Source organism: Ostrinia nubilalis, chromosome 8 (genome assembly GCF_963855985.1).
Source record: "Ostrinia nubilalis chromosome 8, ilOstNubi1.1, whole genome shotgun sequence".
Classification (NCBI taxonomy): Eukaryota; Metazoa; Arthropoda; class Insecta; order Lepidoptera; family Crambidae; genus Ostrinia; species Ostrinia nubilalis.
This window is the reverse complement of record NC_087095.1, coordinates 10,197,536-10,220,504: the sequence shown is the minus strand read 5'-3', so window position 1 is coordinate 10,220,504 and position 22,969 is coordinate 10,197,536. Positions and strand designations below refer to the sequence as shown.

The 22,969-nt window shown below is 38.7% G+C and overlaps 6 protein-coding genes across 7 annotated transcripts in view; 4 read left to right on the top strand and 2 right to left on the bottom strand.

Moving 5' to 3' along the window:
• LOC135073961 (large ribosomal subunit protein eL24) overlaps positions 1-2,304 on the top strand; it is a 138,718-nt gene extending 136,414 nt beyond the window's left edge. The window contains exons 1-5 of one of the 2 annotated variants that reach the window (XM_063968230.1): positions 54-103; positions 229-304; positions 605-690; positions 829-990; positions 2,140-2,304. In XM_063968230.1, the coding sequence (XP_063824300.1) occupies positions 99-103; positions 229-304; positions 605-690; positions 829-990; positions 2,140-2,278 (468 nt within the window). In that variant the 5' untranslated portion in view covers positions 54-98 and the 3' untranslated portion in view covers positions 2,279-2,304. Of the gene's footprint in view, positions 1-53; positions 104-228; positions 305-604; positions 691-828; positions 991-2,139 lie in introns of those variants that run through there. The other variant, XM_063968231.1, reaches the window with a different exon arrangement.
• Positions 2,305-3,248: 944 nt separating this feature from the next.
• Positions 3,249-5,078, bottom strand: LOC135073947 (ATP synthase subunit beta, mitochondrial). The gene has a single exon (XM_063968211.1). It carries the CDS (start codon positions 4,967-4,969, stop codon positions 3,428-3,430), a length of 1,542 nt encoding a protein of 513 aa, XP_063824281.1. The 5' UTR covers positions 4,970-5,078; the 3' UTR covers positions 3,249-3,427.
• A 228-nt stretch (positions 5,079-5,306) lies between these two features.
• Positions 5,307-10,345, top strand: LOC135073948 (60S ribosomal export protein NMD3). Its single transcript, XM_063968212.1, has 10 exons — positions 5,307-5,461; positions 5,555-5,611; positions 6,058-6,192; positions 6,374-6,524; positions 6,719-6,962; positions 7,163-7,456; positions 7,561-7,670; positions 7,948-8,105; positions 9,666-9,848; positions 10,102-10,345. Exons 2-10 carry the CDS (start codon positions 5,562-5,564, stop codon positions 10,286-10,288), a joined length of 1,512 nt encoding a protein of 503 aa, XP_063824282.1. The 5' UTR covers positions 5,307-5,461; positions 5,555-5,561; the 3' UTR covers positions 10,289-10,345.
• Positions 10,346-10,775: 430 nt separating this feature from the next.
• LOC135073944 (sphingomyelin phosphodiesterase 1-like) lies at positions 10,776-16,539 on the top strand. The gene is made up of 10 exons (XM_063968205.1): positions 10,776-11,199; positions 11,468-11,619; positions 12,242-12,403; positions 13,331-13,489; positions 13,937-14,314; positions 14,407-14,582; positions 14,898-15,092; positions 15,254-15,424; positions 15,544-15,718; positions 16,129-16,539. The coding sequence occupies exons 1-10, from the start codon at positions 11,133-11,135 to the stop codon at positions 16,462-16,464; spliced, it is 1,971 nt and encodes a 656-aa protein (XP_063824275.1). The 5' UTR covers positions 10,776-11,132; the 3' UTR covers positions 16,465-16,539.
• A 1,290-nt stretch (positions 16,540-17,829) lies between these two features.
• On the bottom strand, positions 17,830-19,376 carry LOC135073955 (ubiquinol-cytochrome-c reductase complex assembly factor 1). The gene is made up of 5 exons (XM_063968225.1): positions 19,220-19,376; positions 18,940-19,098; positions 18,521-18,799; positions 18,207-18,401; positions 17,830-17,942 (listed from the first exon to the last, which is right to left on the bottom strand). The coding sequence occupies exons 1-5, from the start codon at positions 19,247-19,249 to the stop codon at positions 17,862-17,864; spliced, it is 744 nt and encodes a 247-aa protein (XP_063824295.1). The 5' UTR covers positions 19,250-19,376; the 3' UTR covers positions 17,830-17,861.
• Positions 19,377-19,951: 575 nt separating this feature from the next.
• LOC135073907 (ATP synthase subunit beta, mitochondrial-like) lies at positions 19,952-21,667 on the top strand. The gene has a single exon (XM_063968155.1). The coding sequence runs from the start codon at positions 20,053-20,055 to the stop codon at positions 21,601-21,603; it is 1,551 nt and encodes a 516-aa protein (XP_063824225.1). The 5' UTR covers positions 19,952-20,052; the 3' UTR covers positions 21,604-21,667.
• The last annotated feature ends 1,302 nt before the right edge of the window (positions 21,668-22,969 follow it).

Here is a 22,969-nt window from a genome sequence, read left to right as displayed (position 1 = left end):
ACATTTGACTAACCATCTGTCAAACACTATGGCGTTTCCACCCCGTGGTCATAAGTGACAAGAACTGTCAACCCTCTTTTCTTTCTGACCAAGTCAAAATGAAGTAGGTTTCTTTGAATTTTGTGTAATATCGTGTTAAATCATGATGATCTGAAATTATTTTGATATAAATGATTTGAAAGATGTGAATAAAGTGCCCGTTTAGTAATAAATGTGATCTATTTTCAGGATCGGTCTTTGCGCCTACAGTGGATACAAGATCTATCCTGGCCATGGAAAAACCATGGTTAAGGTGGATGGCAAGGTAATTAACATAATTCACGCGTCTGTTATTATTATTATACCTAAGACATTAATCCCATAGAAATTTATAAAATTGATTGTGTACAATGTTTTGAAACATAACCTAAACTTTCTGGGAAACCTTCGTAATCTCCAATACCGTAGTTAATCTAAAGTCACCTACACTCAAAATCATTAATATCATTTAAATCATACGTGCATTGCAATCTGTCGTAAATAAATATAGGTTATAAATTAAAATATCCATTTAATTGCTGATAGCTGCTAAGTAATGATTTTGATCTTGTATTTTTATTTCCAGACTTTCACATTCTTGAACTCAAAATGTGAAGCTGCCCACCTCATGAGGAGGAATCCTCGTAAAGTGACATGGACTGTACTCTACAGGTATGTTTGCATTTCTTATCTTTTGTGCTTCCGAATAGTTTTACTGATCCATCCATTAGTACTAAACATTCACTGTTTGCCTTAACTTACTAATAACTCTTATACTCTGATGGTCACATTAATAATCTTAATTTTCAGGCGCAAGTTCAAGAAAGGCCAAGAAGAAGAACAGGCCAAAAAGCGCACAAGGAGGACCCAGAAGTACCAGCGTGCTATCGTTGGTGCCTCCCTCAGCGACATCATGGCCAAAAGGAACATGAAACCTGAAGTACGCAAGGCTCAAAGAGATCAGGCCATCAAGTGAGTATTGTTAAACTGGCAAAATGTTTTAAACTAGAGATGAAACGGATAGTTGTTTGGCCGGATACCGGATATCCGGCCAGCTGCTAGGCCGGATAGCCGGATATCCGGCGGCCGGAAAGTTGGCCCATTGTCTCGTTGCATGTCGTGACGAGTTTAGCGCCGCACAGGTGCTTCGAACGCAATCAGTGGGTCTATTAGTAGACTAGACTAGTCACACTTTTCGAAAATCTAATCCAGTCCGAATAGAATGTCAGATTTTGCCACTTGTCTAGGGGGCAGATCAATTCGGGCGATTTCGGTTGCTATCGTGTGTGATTGAATAGCGAAAATTAAATTATTTTACTTGTTGCGTAATCTGACTGAACTGCATGCAGCATGCATCATGTCATCAGACCATCAGTGAAAAAAAGATCGCCATTTTTATTTGGCGACATTAACAGATATTTACTATTTATGTACTCGTCATTAGAGTGAATAACCCAGAAAGAGAAATTAGTTTTTTTAAAGGCCTTAATACTATGGCTTTTGTAACTTTTTGGACTTTAAATAAAAGCTGTCATTATTAAAGCCATTTTTATTGATATTTACCTCGAAGATTAATGTATTTCATTTTATTAATAGGAAATTGTCGTAGTTTTTTAATATCCGGTATCCGGCCGGATAGTGAGTAACTATCCGGTATCCGGCTGGATAGTAAATTTAGGCCTACCGGATAGTTACCGGATATCCGTTTCATCTCTATTTTAAACTTAAAGAAAACTTTCCATATTTTTTTTTTAAAGATACTCTGAAGTGTGAAAAATATCTCAAACTTCAATGTAGACTTGTAAAATTATATTGAAAGTTTGACTAGTCTGGAATACAGGCATTCCTATAAGAATTATAAAGAAAAGCATTGTTAACACATTGATTTGAGCAAAATTTAGATTGTTATTAGTTATTCAAACTCTTAGGCTGGGTTGCACCATCTTACTTTAACTTTGACAAATGTCAAAAATCTGTCAAACTCCATACAAAAACACCGGTTATCGTTAAAATTACGGTCAACGTTAGGTGGTGCAACTCAGCCTTAGAAGTGAAAAATGAGTTTGTGTACTTACAATGTAAAGTTTTATAACTAAAAAACAAACAATTTCCTATTTACAGAGCCGCCAAGGAGCAAAAGAAATCTACCAAGGCCGCCAAGAAAGCAGCAGCACCTCCTCAGAAGAGCAAAACCGCACCTAAAGCTAAGGCTGCCAAAGTCAGTCAGAAGTCTGCACCAAGAGTAGGAGGAAAGCGATAAGATTCAAATAAAATAGTGACTTCATATATCTTTTTTCATTTAGCCCATGCCAATAATATTATACTAGATCTAGAACATTAATATATCATTATCTACCTACAGCTAACAAAGCATAATCCATGACGATGCACATTTCATTTAGACAGAAATTAACACACCACCCAAAGCACTTTTAGTAGTTAAATACATAAACTTGCCACTCGAAATTACTACAGTAAACATCCTTGGACATACACACCATCTAGTCAATGGGTACAATCTTTTGTAAGTAAATAGGTACTAATTTAATAAAACTATGTTAAGGTACACGATAACATTGCTTTTTCTCTGCGAGGATCGAACCCGCGAACTCTGGCATAGTAGATAATCCGGGTACGCCACGCGAACCACCAGCCGTCGGTGGTGCATGCAATATCGTATCGACCACATTTTTTTTCTATGTAGAGGCGGTCGGTAACATGAGACGAAGCTTTTTCTCAATTTACCAACTTGCTCTAAATTGTTAGATTAAATCAGTATTGCTCACGTCAAAGATGAAGGATAGGTAGGTAATCATCAATAACGCATGATGATGCCCGGGATGATTTTAACTTACGGCGAGCTCAATGCATTTTGAGCGTCCTATAAAAATCGGATGCTATGCAAGTTGGATGTAATGATGGTATTATAAATACCTCGTAAAACCTGATTAAAATGGAGTAATGGACGCTTAATATTATAGGGTAATATCGCCTGTTTGCGTCCACCACCCTATTCGAGTTTAAACGACGCGATCTCTCTAAAAATACATTAACACCTGTCAAGATACATTCATTTCATAGAAGGCTTTTAGCCAGTATAGTTATTAACCAAAGTTTGTTCATATGAATTACGATAGATAGGTACATTTAATTCCGTAACAAAGATTGTATAACGTAGGTACAGATACTTTTTAATAACTATCAGATTAAACAAGGAAAATAACAAAACATTTATTTTCATAAATAAATTGGTTTATTAAACATTGCTAATAAATATGCAACATGTTTATGAATTACTCCATGATCACCATATCGTGTTCTACCGAGTCACACACTTGATGCTTGACGTCTTTCTTGTACTACCACTATTTTATTAATAAATATCATCACATAACACCTCGTTCGTTTATTACGCATTCTTGGCGAGAGTATCAGCCTTAGCAATAACTTCCTCAATAGGACCAACCATGTAGAAAGCAACCTCAGGTAGGTGATCATACTCGCCCTGTAGAATCTTGGAGAAGCCCTTGATCGTCTCCTCAAGAGGCACCAACTTGCCAGCATGCCCAGTGAACACCTCGGCCACCTGGAAAGGCTGTGACAGGAATCTCTGGATCTTGCGCGCACGGGCTACGGTCAGCTTGTCTTCCTCGGACAATTCGTCCATACCCAGGATAGCGATGATGTCCTGGAGGGACTTGTAGTCCTGCAGAATCTTCTGAACGCCACGTGCGACATTGTAGTGCTCGGCGCCAATGATGTTGGGGTCCATGATACGCGAGGTGGAGTCGAGAGGGTCGACGGCTGGGTAGATACCCAACTCAGCAATGGCACGGGACAGTACAGTTGTAGCGTCCAAGTGAGCGAAAGTAGTGGCAGGGGCAGGGTCAGTCAAGTCATCAGCTGGCACGTAGATGGCCTGCACAGATGTAATGGAGCCTTTCTTTGTGGTGGTAATACGCTCCTGCATGGTACCCATGTCAGTGGCCAAGGTAGGTTGGTAACCTACAGCAGATGGAATACGACCCAGCAGGGCAGACACCTCAGAACCAGCCTGGGTGAAACGGAAAATGTTGTCAATGAAGAGTAGCACGTCCTGGCCTTCCTGATCACGGAAGTACTCGGCGACGGTCAATCCAGTCAGGGCGACACGGGCACGCGCGCCCGGGGGCTCGTTCATCTGACCGTACACAAGAGCTACCTTGGAGGTCTTGTCTTTCAGGGAGATTACTCCTGACTCAATCATCTCGTGGTACAAGTCGTTACCCTCACGGGTGCGCTCTCCTACTCCAGCAAACACAGAGTAACCACCGTGGGCCTTGGCTACGTTGTTGATGAGCTCCATAATCAATACGGTCTTGCCCACACCAGCTCCACCGAAGAGGCCAATCTTTCCTCCCTTGGCGTAGGGAGCCAAAAGATCTACGACCTTGATACCGGTGACCAGGATCTCCTGCTGGACAGACATGTCCACGAACTCGGGCGCCTCGGCGTGGATAGCGGCGGTCTTGTCGGTGGGGATGGGGCCGCGCTCGTCGATGGGCTCGCCGATGACGTTGATGATGCGGCCGAGGGTCTCTGCGCCCACGGGGATACGGATGGGCGAGCCGGAGTCGTGCACGGGCTGGCCGCGCACCAGACCCTCGGTACCGTCCATGGCGATGGTTCGGACGGTGTTCTCTCCCAAGTGCTGCGCCACTTCCAGGACCAGCCTGGGGGAACGGTTCTGAACCTCCAAGGCATTTAGGATAGGTGGAAGGTTGTCCTCGAACTGTACGTCGACGACGGCACCGATAACTGCAACCACCTTACCTTGACCCTTCCCTGCAGGTTTGGCTGCATAATCTCGTTTGTTCACAATTACTCCGGATACCGGAGTCGTTTCTTTAGCGGCATTGTTTACTACCGCCCTTGTGGCTACTCGGCCAGCTCTACAGACGGTAGAGAACATTTTCGTCGTTTTGTCGATTTACACTAGTATTTGATAATAACTAATAAAGACTGCAAAGTATCTCCTACGAATACTTTACGTAAGAGGGAAGGAGGGACTGAGGGGGAGGGAGGTCGCCGAATCGGCCAAGCAAGTATTGAACAGGCCACAGATAAACAATCTCTTACTTTACCCATAGACAAAAAAAAATATATTCTCCATTGTATTTTTTTTAATGTTGATTCATAGGTATTATATCTTTGGGTGTCAGCTGATGTCTGTCAATGTCAATGTCATCACGTTTGGCACTTGATCAAATAAGTAATCTGTGCACTTGATCTGTGGGCATTGGCTGTGGGCATTGGGGAGGAATTTGGAAACGATAAAGTATTTTAAAACTTGTATTTACTTTCAATTTTTTCGTCTTACATTTTTTATTTGAGTGCGCCTGCTATCTATAAAGCAGCTACTGGCTGTATAGTGATAGTAACAAAATAAGAATTTGAGTAATTGGTGTGTAATCGTCACCTTAGCACGTGTTTCTTGGTTGTGCTTTGTATACGTTTTAAATCAATTCTAAATATTCACATTTATATCAAACTACAGTGCAGATATGGAGTACATTTCACCAGATGAAATCCCTAACGCCAATGGTACTCGAATGTAAGTATTGAATTTTGAGGTTATGTGTATACATTCTACCTGCTAGTTTTAAAACGTTCAAGCTCTTAGTAATACTGAAAAGATAGTAACAACCTGAAACAACATTTATCGTGTTATATTATAAACAAGTGCTCAGGTCCAATTAGAAACAACAAATTGAATTAATCTATGATCTTTCATGATACATCATCATGATGTTGAAAAGCTTTAAGAATTTGAATGTTTTTATATACCATACCATAGCCTAATATACCATACCATATAATACTACAAAAGGTGTACCTTTTTTAACTCATAAACTCAAGTAAATATGCAAATTCCATCTTTGATTTAGAAAATCAATCACACATTTTCACTAATTATGCAATAGATAAACACTGTGAACTACATCAGTCAATGAGAACTTGTAATGTAACTGAAACTATGTGGCTATATTTTGTTTATAGTTTATGCTGCCAGTGCGCAGTGCCCATAGAAGCCAATCCATCCAACATGTGCGTGGCTTGTTTGCGAGCTCACGTTGACATCACAGATGGCATTCCCAAACAAGCAACACTATTTTTCTGCAGGGGCTGCGAGAGGTAAACTTAATGCAGTTTTCTTTTATTCAGAAACAAAGTATAAAGTTTAGATACTTAATTTTGATTAGGTATGTTCTAAACTTTCTTTTAATTGTAATTTTTAAAATCTGAATGTCATTATGAATAAAATTCAACCAAAATCTTTGGTTTTTTCATGTCTCTTTTTATTGATTTGTAACAGATATTTGCAGCCACCTGCTGAATGGTTGGTGTGTGCTCTGGAGTCCAGGGAGCTCCTGGCTCTATGCTTGAAGAGGCTGAAAGGATTGAACCGAGTTAAACTCGTTGATGCTGGTTTTGCCTGGACTGAGCCACATTCCAAGAGGATTAAAGTAAGTTGTATTACATTAAAAACTTAATTTATAGCAGTTTACATGCCGATAAACATTAGAACATGTTGATATTAACCTAATTGTAAATAGGGACCTGTATAAGTAATATTATGCCTGACACAAGTTTTAGTAATTAAATTAACTTAGTTATATTTTTAACTCAATTTTCTTATCTATGAACTCACAATTTCTAGGTTAAACTCACTGTGCAAGGAGAAGTTATGGGTGGAGCAGTTCTCCAACAGACATTCATAGTAGAATACACCATCCAGCATCAGATGTGTGATGCCTGTCACCGCTCCGAGGCCCAGGACTATTGGAGAGCTCTAGTGCAAGTGAGGCAGCGTGCAAATAACAGGAAGACATTCTACTACCTTGAACAACTGATATTGAAACACAAGGCGCATGAAAACACTCTGGGAATCAAGCCTAAGCATGGTTTGTTACTATTATTTATTTAAAAAAATTGTTGCACATAAAAAAATTAAGCACAAAAGGCGAACTTAATGCCTTATGGTATTCTCTATCAGTTGACCTTTTTCATATTTTTTTACTAAAACCAGAGAATTCCACGATGACTTAATTCATTGTTACTTTGCAAACTTGACTATGAAACTACTACACTATTTTTGTTTTAGATGGGCTGGACTTCTTCTACGCAACTGAGAGCCATGCACGCAAAATGGTAGACTTTGTGCAATCAGTGCTACCAATAAAATGCACACATTCAAAGAAACTTATATCCCATGACATTCACAGCAACATTTACAACTACAAGTTCACCTTCAGTATTGAAATTGTTCCGTTGTCTAAAGACAGTCTGGTGTGTCTACCCAAGAAACTGACGCATCAACTTGGATCTATTTCTCCAATTTGTTTGGTGAACAGAGTTACAAGCACGATACATTTGATTGATGCTAACTCTGGACAAGGTAAGCAAGCTTATCAATACTATATTAAATCCTAAAATATTATGTTAAATACTTTATTGTCAGGTCTTCAAATATTTATCGTACACATTGCATTTTATTTTCAGTGTGTGACCTGTCCTCAACGTTGTATTGGCGACACCCTTTCACACCAATATGCAACCCAAAACAGTTGGTGGAATATGTGGTGATGGACATTGATATCCTAAAAGAGCATGTAAGTAGTTTCTATTCTATGTCTTCACGCATTATCATTTTCAGCATATTCCTTAAAATTAGCAGTCACTGAAATCCGCGCACATAGCGCAGTGCCTAATTTGATGGCTACTATTACACTCGTTCAAAATCTCGGAATGAGCGCGTTTAGGCATATCCGGTTATTGAAGCACTGTTTGTTTCTAACGAGTGTAAAAGACCTATAAAAATGCAGATCTAAAAGAGCCAATAAGAAGGGTAGTATTAAATATAATAATAGAGGTTTTCAACAATTCCAGGAAAAAAAATCATTCCCCGGGCAAGGCGCGGTGTCCAACAAGCACGTAGTCGCAGACGTTTGGGTGGTGCGAGCGAGCGAGCTAGGGCTAGACGTCAGCCCCGTTCACACCAGGACCCATCTTGGACACATACTGAAACCTGGAGACACAGTTTTGGGGTGAGGAAAACAGCACGTATTACACCTACTTGAGCAATATCATTTAAGTGTAGGATATGAGTGGGAAACGGAACGTTAAGATGTGTGAAAGAGAAGGAAGAGTGTGTGAGTGTGACGTACGACAACGGGTGGACGGACGACGAAGCCTGTTACGGCTTATTCCACTGTTCATGTGAACTTTTTGTTCACTATTCCCCGTTAACGTTAAATTGGAACTTATAATGGGGAATAATGAACTAAAAAGTTCATTATCCCCATTACGTTCAAAATAAAATGGCTGGCGCCGTTTATGCTCAGAATGCCAACTTCTCAAAATGCCAACCGCTCGCAAAATGACAACTTCGCAGAATGCCAACTTCTCGAAATGCCAACTTCGCGAAATGCCAACTTCTCAAAATGACAACTTCTCGAAATGCCAACTTCTCGAAATGCCAACTTCTCATAATGACAACTTACAATTATAATGAATGCAGGAGCAGTGAATGCTACCACATATATTAAAAATAATTAAAAAGTCCGTATATTTACATTATCTCAATATCTTTATTTGTTATTTTACAATCAATCAATACACTAGGGTCGTATCGCATCAATCTCTCATCTCAAATGTCGATTGAATGACATACACCTATACGGGGTGTTATGCAAATGGGTATTATGAGCCAACACTAGCCCATGTTAACATGGTCATATAAATGGTATGGTGAAGTCAGAAAATTGATATCATCATTTTAATTTTCATACAAAATAAATTTTCTAAATTCCGATTTGTATGAAAATTTAAATAATTAAAATGAAGATATCAATTTTCTGACTTCACCATACCATTTATATGACCATGTTAACATGGGCTAGTGTCGGCTCATATACCCATTTACCTAACACCCTGTATAATTGTAACAATCATTGTCAAAATCGGATAAACAAAAACCAGATAAGTATGTCATTCAATCGACATTTGAGATGAGAGATTGATGCGATACGACCCTAGTGTATTGATTGATTGTATGTATAGTAACAAATAAAGATATTGAGATAATGTAAATATATGGACTTTTTAATTATTTTTATTATATGTGGTAGCATTCACTGCTCCTGCATTCATTATAATTGTAAGTTGTCATTATGAGAAGTTGTCATTTCGAGAAGTTGGCATTTCGAGAAGTTGTCATTTTGAGAAGTTGGCATTTCGCGAAGTTGGCATTTCGAGAAGTTGGCATTCTGCGAAGTTGTCATTTTGCGAGCGGTTGTCATTTTGAGAAGTTGGCATTCTGAGCATAAACGGCTTAAATATTATTTTTTATCTACAAATAAATAACGTGGGAATTAGAACGGAATTTTAATTCCTACGAATCATTATGTGCCGGTGTCTGTACTATGGTCTAGCAAATAACAGTCTGAGGTATAGGAGTTAGACTTCACAAAAACAACACACCTCAGGCACTGACTCAGTTTGCGCTAGATCTAAACCTGTGATATAGTTCTCCCTCTCCGTTGTGCCTAAAAGCAAACCGCGAAAACCAAAAAAACCCTGAGTAATAATTAATTATTTGTTCACAGCTACAACCTCGAGAATTCCAACGTCAACGATAGCAATTTCGACAAGCTAGATCGTTCGGTGGTTCCGGATGTCTTCCTAGTGAAGAAACACTACGGAGAGAGGTCTGCGAGACGTCGCGCTCGCAACTGGAAGCTGAAACACATGGCTGAAGAATTGCACGAAGGACTTAGTTCTTCTAATGAGTAAGTTGTTTAGGTCTACTTACTTGGGGAAAATAGTTTTTTTTTCGCTGCGCCATAGCACGTTTATCACACTAAAACCTTTCGTTAAACGCTCTGAAGACGAATCTTCGGCTCTCAGACCACTGTTTGATTCCTGTTTAAGAACACTACAAACCTTGTCTAGAATTCATGCTCACAATGGCTTAGGCCAACCCTTGATATGTCATGTTAAATTAATTAAATAATAGTAATTTCCACGTTTTTTCCTTTGCAGGGATTACAACGATTTCCTCGACGATTTGGAAGAGGACCCGACCATCAGACAGAACATCAACATCTTCAAAGATCAAAACCGGATAGCGGTGGACACGGATGAAATCGACCCAACTCTCCCGCGCATCACGCTCGCAGAAATGTTGGACGATCTCAATATCGAGGATGTTGAAATGAGTGAAGTTTAATATACCTATTCTATCTTTGTTATTAATATTATAGATAATAAATATAATATTTTTTAACTTTGATATTTGATTTCATGGAGAAGGTCCCAAAGTCCTTAAGATATTTGATTTATGTCCTGAATAACAATCGATTTGTACTCGATTCTGTGATTGGTTAAATTATAAACAAGTTTATACATAGCTAGACAGTTGCAATTGAAATAAAGAAATTGAGTTTTGATATCTGTTTGGTTTTAATAATGCCAATTTTTGGTAAGCCTATTCAGCAGTTACCACCAAAGAACTTGTCGTAGGCTTATTTTTACTGATACCCACACGGGTATCAGTTCTTTTTAAACAGATGTATTAATCATATCAATTTATCTACGAAATTGCTCCTTATCCTACCTGTTATTTTATCTGAAATAGGTATTTTATAAACGTGATCCACGATGATGATGATAATATTATTTTCTCTAGTTTCGCCGCTGCACTGTTCGCTAGATCCTACATTGTCGAACAAAACACTATTTACGAAATTAATTAAACACAAATAATCTTAGTTTTAATCCGGCTTACTATTGATAGTGTATCTGACTTATTTGGTGACGATAAAATGGTAGGAGATTGTTACGTGCGTGAAAAAAATATTTAGATGCTTGGAAACCACAAGAGCAGATCGATTTTCCTTTGAAGGATGGTGCGTTAGTATAATATCCTTTGATTACACCCAAGATCTCAGCAAATCATCACAGCGCCCGCATGATATACACTTTCAAGGAATTCGCATGCCGCGCGTGGTACATCCATTTATAAAAGCCTGTGTTAACATTATCGGTCATTGGGGCACGTGTGAGCAGCCAAGATGAAGGTGTTGGTGTATTTATTTATTTTGTGTAGTTTTAGTGCAGCGAACTTGATTCTAACTCCGAGTAAGTAGCAATTTTTTATCTTAATATTTTTTTATTGTGTTTCTAAGTTAATTTATTACATACAAATAAATTATTTCATTTGAAATTAAAAAAATATTGGAAGTAAGATTTCTTGATTAATAAATCAACTGAATTTAAAAAAAAATGACAATAGATAAGAAATAAAAATATGGAAATAGACCGAATTCAAACCCGCGACTTTTAGGTCGCAGTGAGTGCGAACCGCTAACACCTTTAATGTAACTCCTATTCTGTTTTTTTTTCACAGAAGACATTGAAGAGCTTTTTACGAAGTATGTACTAAAGGAATTGACGGAAGACGAAAAACATGTCTTGAAACAAACGCTAGATATCGCACGGTTGCCGGAACCCAGGTCGGCAGAATCGTCGGTTTTTGGTAGAGCAAGTGCTGCAAGAATGGTGATTATTATTTACCTACTTCCTTAATTAATATTATTTGTAAGATGCCCAACCCAATAAACACGATGTAACCCGCCATACAAAATCAGTCTAATTACGCTACTATGCTTGAAAAGTGACAATATTACATTAAGAAATGATTTTATTGTCTAACTGTGTCGGCGCCGTTTCGACATAAACTAAGGAGTACTTAATCTTTATCTATATTTTTATCTGTTTAGCCATACAAATTGTTTCAAGACCTTCGTGGTTCGATCATCCCGATAATATTGTAACATTGTTGTAACTAGGTCTTTTGTTTGCACGTAAGTGTAGTGTAACCAAAGGAGTCTTTGTTTAAAATAAATAGGTAGGTACATATAAAAGATAAAAATAATAACACTTAAGTAACACTTCTTTAGTTGATTAACGTGGGGTTAAGTAATTAATGAATTATTGATTTGATAAGGGAAATCTGTGGTAAATAAAGGAATTCCTGCATTGGGTACGGGACTATACCTCTCGTTCCCACCGCTGCAACTCCTGTGTACCCAGGATCTACAGCTTGACCCCCAATAAAACCCAACCAGTGAAGGCCAAATCTGTATTGAGTAATAAGCGACCTCAATTAACATTGTTTCAGAGTCTTGACTGTGTAATATGCCGAAGTGCGTTTAGCGCTCTCTTCACCGGTATACAGCGAGGACAGACAGACGAGGAAGCGGCAGAATACATGACTGCAGTGTGTATCAATCTTGGCATCGAGAGTGCCAATGTTTGCAGTGGAGCTGTCGCGCTGAACATTGTAAGAATATAGTATAAACAATGGATAAAATTAAAAATTAGTAGACATGTCTATTAGTTAAGACCTGCATAAACATAGATATAGAATGTGCCCAGTGTCCTTCCCATTTTACTCAGGAAAGAAAAGACATGATTATTCTGGTATTTAATCCTACCTCATACCACCTTTTACGTTACGTGACGTCGTTTTACACGCATCTTACCTCCGTACTTTACCCACTCTATCTGTATAATAGTTACGACTACTACTTTATTTAGTTTAGTACTATAAAGTAATTCAACCAAATATGGAATAAACTGCTCGTTCCACTAAGCTTACACATGCATGCAGGCAAATAACAGTAAAACCAGTCGAAAACCAGAGAAGTAAATGTTATGAATATAAATTAGTCAATATTATCAACTTTTTATCACGTCTTAACAAGTGGATTATCCTATCAGTAAATTCTTTTTTTAATTTGTAATTAACATTTGATGGAAATTCCATTGTAGGTAAACAGCAATTTCACACGCCCGGCCCCCTTTTATGAAGAATTTTATGACTACTTGAACAAAAATGCTAGGTCACTCTATTATTTTATTTACTGAATTCGTGTTCACTATCAGATAGATCAGTTTTGATGATGATGATGATGATACAGATGCTGATAATCAAGTGACAATACAATCTTCTTGACGTTTATAATAATGCTGATAAAAACAGCTTTTGATTGCTATTGAAATTCTCTATAATTTGTCTGGTCTCTCTTCTAGCGGTTCCGTGTTTATGTGTGTACCTACGTAGAATACTGTAGTTTGCTATGCAGTCGCAGGCCGTAGCTTGAAGCTAGTACTAGCTGCTATGACGGGCCTTAGAGTCAACTCTGTTCAAGAGAAACGTAGGTTAATTTATAACTGATTTTATAAACACAATATCCCCTTTTTTCAGCCCATTATAGCTCACATCATTAGAACCGTACCAGCAGCTACACCGAACGCTTTTTGCGGGCTAGTTCTTCAAAGAGTTTCGGACCCAAATTTTTGTCCGATCAACGATTCAAGGTTCGAATGGCAAGTTGATTTACCAGAAAAAAGCAGCTCATTACCTGTAAGTACATCTTCATTAATCAGAACACGGATTTAGAAGTTTTACAATATTGTAGTGTTATTCATAAAAAATGATCAGAAGAGGCAAATAGAAGCTGCTATGTTTATGTGTGTGTACTTATTTGATGGCAAAAATAACTATAGAGCACCCACACGTATGCACCTATTCCGTTAACCCGTATCATTAAATTGTACATACTATCATATTACGTGTTTTACATTAATTACACAATTCAGGAATACTGAATATCGAGAACGGCATTCTTATGTCTCAATTACGATGAATGTAGAATAGATACAACGTCAGTAACTTCCATAGCTTACATTAACTTTTCGTATTAACTCTGCAAAGACCCACTATAATGAAGTTATTGTGGCGTTGAAAGTGTTAGGTGTTTCGAAGTTTATAGCGAAATATTGAAAACCAATTTTAAACTAATAATTCCAGGCACCGGTATATGACGAGAAACCACTCAAAGTGGCACTTATAACAGACGTTCACATCGACCCTCTGTACAAAGCGTTCGGAGTAGCAGATTGTGACGAGCCTACCTGTTGTAGAGTAGGACAGAGGCCTAGAAGCAGCTTCTCTTACGTATACAACGATGAGGGGTCCCTCCTCGAGAGAAGCCTAATACAAGACCATGGGGAGATAAAATTGAATCTGAGTGCCTCGGATAGCAAAGGAGAACAGTCAGCTCGGATCAGGTACCAGACTAGCAGTCGTCAGTCGCCGCCTGCTGGTTACTGGGGAGACTACAGAAACTGTGACACACCTCTTTGGGCATACGATGACGCGATTGAAAATATTCACGAAAACCATAAGGTAAGCCGAGAAATTTCACATATTGTATAATGGATAATATGTTTTAATGTTTTGTGAGCACCCTGTATAATCAACTCATCGTTTTGTTACAGGACATTGACTTGATCTATTACGTGGGAGATACCATCGATCACGGAATTTGGGAGACGTCGTACGAACTGATAAATGATATGAATCTATACCTTGTTAAGAAAATAAAATCAATTTTTGGAGAAGACGTTTTAGTGGTGCCAGCCATTGGAAATCACGAATCTCAGCCAACAAACCAGTAAGAAAACTTTAATATCGCTAATGGGCAGTGCCGGATTTAGACTACTATAGCTACCCATAAGCAATATCCTGTGTTGATATCTCCTAACATAAAAGCAACATAAGACACATAGATTAGATAACAGGTCAATAACAGTTATCATAAAATCTTGACTTCAAAGTATCAATATACTTCACTCACCGTCAATACGTCCTTAGTTATACAGGCTGTTATAAATTATCTAATGAAATAGAAGTGTAAAATTAATGACAACTAAAGAATGAAGCAATTTTTATGATTGTTGGTATCACATTAAAATGAAACTTGTTTTAGATTTGCGCCAGCCACAGTTGTTGGACCAAAATTGAACACGACTTGGTTGTACAAATCTTTAGCTGATAAATGGGGACATTATTTATCAGACGAGGCAGTAGATACTCTACTCCAAAGTGGAGGCTTTTCAATACTGGCCAGACCTGGTTTGAGGGTCATATCACTGAATAACAATGTTGCCTACAGAAATAATTGGTGAGTAACATTTTTAGGCTGTGTTTCATACATAACTTAGTCTAGTCTCGTCGACTTTTTTAAATTTCTGGATAAGGAAAGAGAAGGGATATCGTTTTAGTGATGTTTTCCGGAGAATTATTTATTGTAATACATAATTTATTATTTTAAATAATCTGCAGGTGGCTAGTTTATGATCCTCTAGACTCGAAAAAGCATTTGGACTGGCTTATCGACGAACTATATAAAGCTGAATTAGCTGGTGAGAAAGTGCATATTCTAGCCCACATTCCGCCTGGAGTGCATGATTTGACGCACACGTGGACTAGAGAGTACTACAGAATTGTTAACAGGTGAGAATTATTACTACAGTAATAAAAAAGAAATAAAATAGATTACTTTGGGTAGACATAATAAATCGTATGGCGGCTTTCTCGCAAATAAACTACAATTTTAATTATTTTCGTTTCAGATTCTCAGACACCATCGCCGCTGAATTCAATGGTCACACGCATTCCGACGAATTCAAAGTATTTTATAGTCCTGACAATGAACCTATAAATGTGGCTTGGGGTGGAGGCAGTGTGACTTCCTACACTTTTTACAATCTAAATTATAAAATTGTTACATTCAACCCTCAGAATTTTGTAAGTATTTTCAAAGTCGTTATTAAAATTTTATCACTGGTTCCCAAAGACTTTGACAAGGCCTCATAACTATTTCACAATTTTGTTAGAATACAAGTTCAAGTCTGACCAATTTATCAACCTGATAAGAAATGAATTGATCAAATAAATAATACGAATTAAACAACTCGTCGGGCGCCAACTGTTGCGTCTAAAAGTAGTCATTACGTTAGGTCTCCTATAGCAGCCGGATTAAAAGTTCTTTCGGATTAGCTTTGTTAGGACGATACATTCGCATACAATAACGCACGTATTTTTAAGACATGTGTCTCGCTTTAAGACTACAGATAATCACGAAGATTTGTGAAGACAAATGTAAATGTCGTTTCAAATTAATATTTTAATATTTATAATTAACTTTTTGTTCACAGACCCCTGACAGAATTTTGAATTATGCCTACAATCTCACAGAAGCAAATCTCACGCCCAATCGTCGGCCGCACTGGTTTTTGCTGTACGACATGAAGAATACTTTCGGTCTCCCTGACCTTACGCCTAAATCAATGAGCGACCTAGTCTATTCAATGGTTACAACCAACCGTCACTTGCTCGACATTTATAACGCATTCTATTCCAAAATCAGTGACGTGCGCTGGCCTAACTGTAATAATGATTACTGCAAGTTAGACAATCTTTGTAAAATTGTTGTAAATGTGTTGTGGGAACGACAGAGATGTGAAGAATTGAGAAGCATGTTTTACTCCTAACAGAAATAATACATTATTATAATAAATAACCATAATTAATTTCATTTCATATTTACACAACAATCAACAGTATATGAGTATTTCTCAAAAAAAATGTACATTTTGAAAAAAAAAAGTGTGCTTTGAAACAGTTCAAAAGTTTTATATTTAAAAATCATCACACAAAAAAAACACACACACAATTTTGAAGGATGAATATTAATCTTTAAGATAACGAAGAATTATAGCTATAATCCTACTTATTACCAAATATTTAGATATTTTAAAAATAGTCCTTTTTTACCTTTCATACAAAAACCTGTTTGCCACCCTAGCTTTTTCATGTATTTTTGTTTCATAAAATGCGATACGTAACTAAATTATTGTAAATTTCTTTGTATTATCGTTCTACAGTAATCGCAGTTTCTGTATCAAATTGATTTTCTATGGGGTGTCATAATGAATTGGCAATTTAAAGCAAAAAAACAAAATGAGTCGCTCTCATTTACTATTTCGTTATTTACTCTTTAGTTACGATTTATTTCTACTTTCCCATGGTTTCTGAACAATTCCGTATTTATTTTACACGGACAACAATAGCTGCACTCTGAATGGCTGTTGGCCTGACGTCTCCGCCATAACATCTATCGCGAAAATTAGTAAAAACGTGTGTGTTTTGTGGGATTACTTTTTCGTAACAGGCAGTAAAATCAGCGATTTTATATAGAACGGTAAGTCTTCATTTAACCATTTTTTGTAATACGTGTGGTACGAACATTTAGTAAGCTTTTATATTTGCTGTAACAAATTTTATCAAAAAAATTCTTGTTTCTGATCTCATTTTGTCTAATATTTCGTTACGTTTTTTACGAATTTCGTTACGTTACGAAAAAGTACAACATAATGCTGAGTGTATACTGTTATTACCTGACTAAGCATAGTAATATTCACTTCTTAATTTATTTCAAAAAATATAGAGCGTTAATAACAAAAGGATTGGATACTATCTGCTTTACAGAAGTGCCACCAGCAAAAAATTATCAAATCATTTAGATTACGTTTTTATGTGATTACTTCTTTTGTTTTTTTAGGAATGCCGCCAAAAACCAATGCCGAAAGGCAAAAAGCTTACAGAGAACGACTCAAAATGGATAAACATGATGGAACAAAAATAATTTTATTAAAATAGTATGAATGATTACTCCCTTATTTTATTTCTAACCCCTTAATATTACCCCGTATTTGGGTGCATACTTACAAATATTTCGAATTGAATAAATGAAGAGAATTCACAATATTTCGCCAATGTATAACAAGCCTTATGGCCTTACTATTTCGTTACTACCGTTTCGTTACGTACATTTTTTTTGAGAAATACTCATATTACAAAAAAAAAGCCCTACATAAAACTTATAAAACTAGTGATCTAGTATACTTAACCAAGCAATGTTAGGTTTGAATTTCAAATCTTCACTAGGAATCTTGTCCAATAATGATATCTGAAATTAAGAAATACATTGATTTAATATGTGGAATAAATTCCTGTTTTAATAGTACATATCAGTCAGACTATTTGTTTTATTTAAAAATGCAATATGATACCTATGTAAAATTTTTATGCTAACCTTTGACTCAAGAACAGAATAGAATTTATTGCTTTTTCTGTGTACAGTCAAGTTTAGGAACCTATGTCTAAAGCTATTAGCAATAATAAAAAAACCAAGTAAAGTTAAAGTAGACCAATATGAATCAATATAGCCCACCTGATGTCTGACAAAATGAACAATCCTTTCAACATTTTCTGCCTTGGCATCTTCTGATAATGTATAAAAGCGCCTCCAGATTGCTGCAGCCAGTATTTTGTCATCATTCAATGCCTCATCGTAGCCCACTAAGGCAGCTTGGAACTGCTCAGATAGTTCTGATACTTGTTTTCTTGCTATTGCTGGATTTGCACCCTATAAATTATAAAGGAAATATTTTAATACTGATTTACATGTAGAAGAAAACAGTAAAGTTCTATGAAAATTAATGCAGAGCAAATACTATTAAACTTAAGGAAAGGATCTGTACCAACCTCCAAAAGTTTGATTTTATTTCCAACATCCGCCCATAAAGCTTCAATGATACAGTTCCTTACGAAATGGCCATCTCCTTTCACATATTGTTGATTACCATTGGGTGATGTGATGATATCTTCTGCCATGTATCGCACCATCAACATCCACACATGCAGCTCAGTAATAGTGAACCAAGAAACAAATGTATCTGGCAAATCTAATTTATCAAACCATTCTTTATAAATTACTTTGTCAGGAACACTTTCATACAAGAAGTAGCCAGTTAGTTTGAGACGCTAGAAAAAAATTATACACTGTTTAGTGACATAATACTGTAAAAATATGGAAACGAGAAATCTACAGGACATAACCTAAGATCAATAAGTGTTACTAAGTTACTAAAGAACAGATAAGTGATAACTACAGTTCCACTTACAGTACGTGACTGATCCATCCAACCAACAGCTTTCATGAACTTTTTTACATAACTATCTTCTACGGCAACTGTGCCTTGCTCCCGTTTGTAAACATGGACTTGAGGTTGCAATCGTCTTGCGTAATCGGTGTTAATTTGGTTCCGCTTTAGCCACAAAACCTGAGATATGAAAAAATAAATTTATTTATATAATTATTAATAAAAACAGCAGTACTAATAATTAAAAATTGTATTAAATGATTTGTAGGTTATTCGGTAAAGAGAGAATAATAGTACGTACCCCAGGAGTAATAAAGCTTCGACGAAACATTTTTATTAATAACTACAACCAATTTTAACACTATTAATACAGATTTTGACTTAATTCATCCATGAAATAGTAAAAAATCTAAATAACTCTAAACATTTCTCAATGAAGCTCAGAATTTTCTGCATTTTCTGTTTTGACTTTTTACTTTTTTTTTTTTTTTTGGTTTCGTTCTTTCCTCTTGCAGGAAAAGGCAAAGGCATTCGCCATACAGCCAAGTCTTCAGTTTGTATTCACGGAGACGGCGCGAGAGAGAGGAAACATTTTCATTTTGAAGCCGACTGAGTAATTTCCCTTCAATATTATTTTTTTCCCTTCAACTTCGGCTTTGAATTTCTTCAAATTTTTTTTTTTACTTTTTTTTTAAGTGCTCTGTGGTAAAGTGAAGTGAAGAATTTTTAACATAACCATAGAGTAAACTTCTCCATTCATAATGTGAACCAAAGATCTTGTAATAGTCGATAGTGAAGGAGAGGTCTTAATAAATTGCAGTTTTTGTTTTAAGCACGCGCTTCAACCTGCATCTCCGTTTTATAATCCTCTTATGATAAAAATGGAATAAATTAATTTTCAATATTTCCTACTACTCCAATCTCAATTTCGATACAAAGAGTATTTTTTCACTGAGCTCATTTATAGCTCAACTAGTGTGACCAATAGCTGAAAAAGTATAGTCCGCTGTGTTTATGGTCATGTTATCCATTTTCCACCGACCATCCACATTGCATTGTCTATAGTAATTTTAGGTTACATAATTTCGGGCGGCCGCTGAATTTTCTTCGCCCAAGTGCTCCAGATTATCCAAAATGTTCGGGGCTGTAAGTAGGGTTGGAAGCGGCTTTTTAGCCGCTAAAACTGTTGCTGAGAAAACCCTCACAGAATGTGGAAAGGTCGCCGCCGTAACCGCAAGCAACAAGAGGGATTACGCAGCCAAAGCCGCAGGCAAAGGGCAAGGTAAGGTGGTTGCTGTTATCGGTGCCGTCGTCGACGTACAGTTCGAGGACAACCTTCCACCTATCCTAAATGCCTTGGAGGTTCAGAACCGTTCCCCCAGGCTGGTCCTGGAAGTGGCGCAGCACTTGGGAGAGAACACCGTCCGAACCATCGCCATGGACGGGACCGAGGGTCTGGTGCGCGGCCAGCCCGTGCACGACTCCGGCTCGCCCATCCGTATCCCCGTGGGCGCAGAGACCCTCGGCCGCATCATCAACGTCATCGGCGAGCCCATCGACGAGCGCGGCCCCATCCCCACCGACAAGACCGCCGCTATCCACGCCGAGGCGCCCGAGTTCGTGGACATGTCTGTCCAGCAGGAGATCCTGGTCACCGGTATCAAGGTCGTAGATCTTTTGGCTCCCTACGCCAAGGGAGGAAAGATTGGCCTCTTCGGTGGAGCTGGTGTGGGCAAGACCGTATTGATTATGGAGCTCATCAACAATGTAGCCAAGGCCCACGGTGGTTACTCTGTGTTTGCTGGAGTAGGAGAGCGCACCCGTGAGGGTAACGACTTGTACCACGAGATGATTGAGTCTGGGGTAATCTCCCTGAAGGACAAGACCTCCAAGGTAGCTCTTGTGTACGGTCAGATGAACGAGCCCCCCGGCGCGCGTGCCCGTGTCGCCCTGACTGGATTGACCGTCGCCGAGTACTTCCGTGATCAGGAAGGCCAGGACGTGCTACTCTTCATTGACAACATTTTCCGTTTCACCCAGGCTGGTTCTGAGGTGTCTGCCCTGCTGGGTCGTATTCCATCTGCTGTAGGTTACCAACCTACCTTGGCCACTGACATGGGTACCATGCAGGAGCGTATTACCACCACAAAGAAAGGTTCCATTACATCTGTGCAGGCCATCTACGTGCCAGCTGATGACTTGACTGACCCTGCCCCTGCCACTACTTTCGCTCACTTGGACGCTACAACTGTACTGTCCCGTGCCATTGCTGAGTTGGGTATCTACCCAGCCGTCGACCCTCTCGACTCCACCTCGCGTATCATGGACCCCAACATCATTGGCGCCGAGCACTACAATGTCGCACGTGGCGTTCAGAAGATTCTGCAGGACTACAAGTCCCTCCAGGACATCATCGCTATCCTGGGTATGGACGAATTGTCCGAGGAAGACAAGCTGACCGTAGCCCGTGCGCGCAAGATCCAGAGATTCCTGTCACAGCCTTTCCAGGTGGCCGAGGTGTTCACTGGACATGCTGGCAAGTTGGTGCCTCTTGAGGAGACTATCAAGGGCTTCTCCAAGATTCTACAGGGCGAGTATGATCACCTACCTGAGGTTGCTTTCTACATGGTTGGTCCTATTGAGGAAGTTATTGCTAAGGCTGATACTCTCGCCAAGAATGCTTAAGTGTCATTGAGGATGGATGAGAACATGTTAAAATATTCTTATTAAATAAATTAGTGGTAACCTATACTGCATTTTCATTTTTATCACAAATTGGGAATCCATTGTAATAATAACCTATGAATTCTTCTTACATAACCGACATAACATAGCGACATGAACACGATCAAATCTTGTTTCGTAACATTACTGCGATAATACGAATTTTTATAAGATTTTTCACGCAATTTAATTTGAATCACGGAATAAAACCCTAATAACATAAAGCCTAATAACAATGTCAACATAGTATTACATATCTTCCAGTACGAGGTACATAAACCCCCTATTAACCGTGGTCCCACGGTCCCACCACCGCTAATACCCACTGGTGGGTCCATTTATTTGCAGCTAGATAAAAAGGAAAGTCATGTGGCCAATACAAATCAATAAATTGAAAAGATAATCACAGCCAGAAGTTTATTTCCAGCAGAAGAAAAAGTAGGTGGGATAAGTATTCTGGTTTTCAGTTAGCTAGCGCCTTCTAATATTTTCTTAGCAAATCGATTTTAGGCGAATTTCTGGTTGTGGTGATTACCTTGGTTAACGGGTTCGGAACCCTCATGCGGCTTAGATAAAGACCCGGATTGTTATAATAAGAAGCGAGTGAGGCGGGTCGCGGTAATACTCGCATTTGCGATCGTAAATTATAGTTATAATGACGAACATGTTTATCTCCAAGTTCTGTGCCGCATGTATCCTAGGAAGGTTAGACCAGTGGCGGCGTAGCATGGCTTGGCACCCGGGGCGATCACCCCCCCCCCCATGCTCGGGACTATGGCACCCCAGAATGGTCAGGTCGCCCCCAGAATTTTCGATTCGAAGATGAAAGATGTACGAATCAGCTATAATGATACCAATCGTAACCTTCCCCCCCCACCTATCATGATCTTTGTCATGCAGATGCGCCAGTGAGTACTAATCTGCGCGACTTGTGTCACCCCCTGATGCTTGGCACCCGGGGCGGACCGCCCCCACCGCCCCCCCCTTACGCCGCTGCTGGGTTAGACACAAAAGCATGTTAGGTCGGTGGTTAGAGCAGTCACCTGATGCTTACATACTACAAGGCCAAGCGTGAAGAGGGCACCTGAGGTGTACATACGTATGTCTCTTTTCTTTATAAATAAGTACGAGCGTAGCTCTTAACCTATACTGCCCTAATGTTTGTACCCGGGCCCGGCATGCATCTCGATATTCTCAATAAAGTAGCCTTGCCATTGGCCGCCCATCGGAGGTTTTGTCATAAGCACTAGCGGCGTAAGTGGGGGGCGGTGGGGGCGGTCCGCCCCGGGTGCCAAGCCTCAGGGGGTGACACCTGTCGCGCAGATTA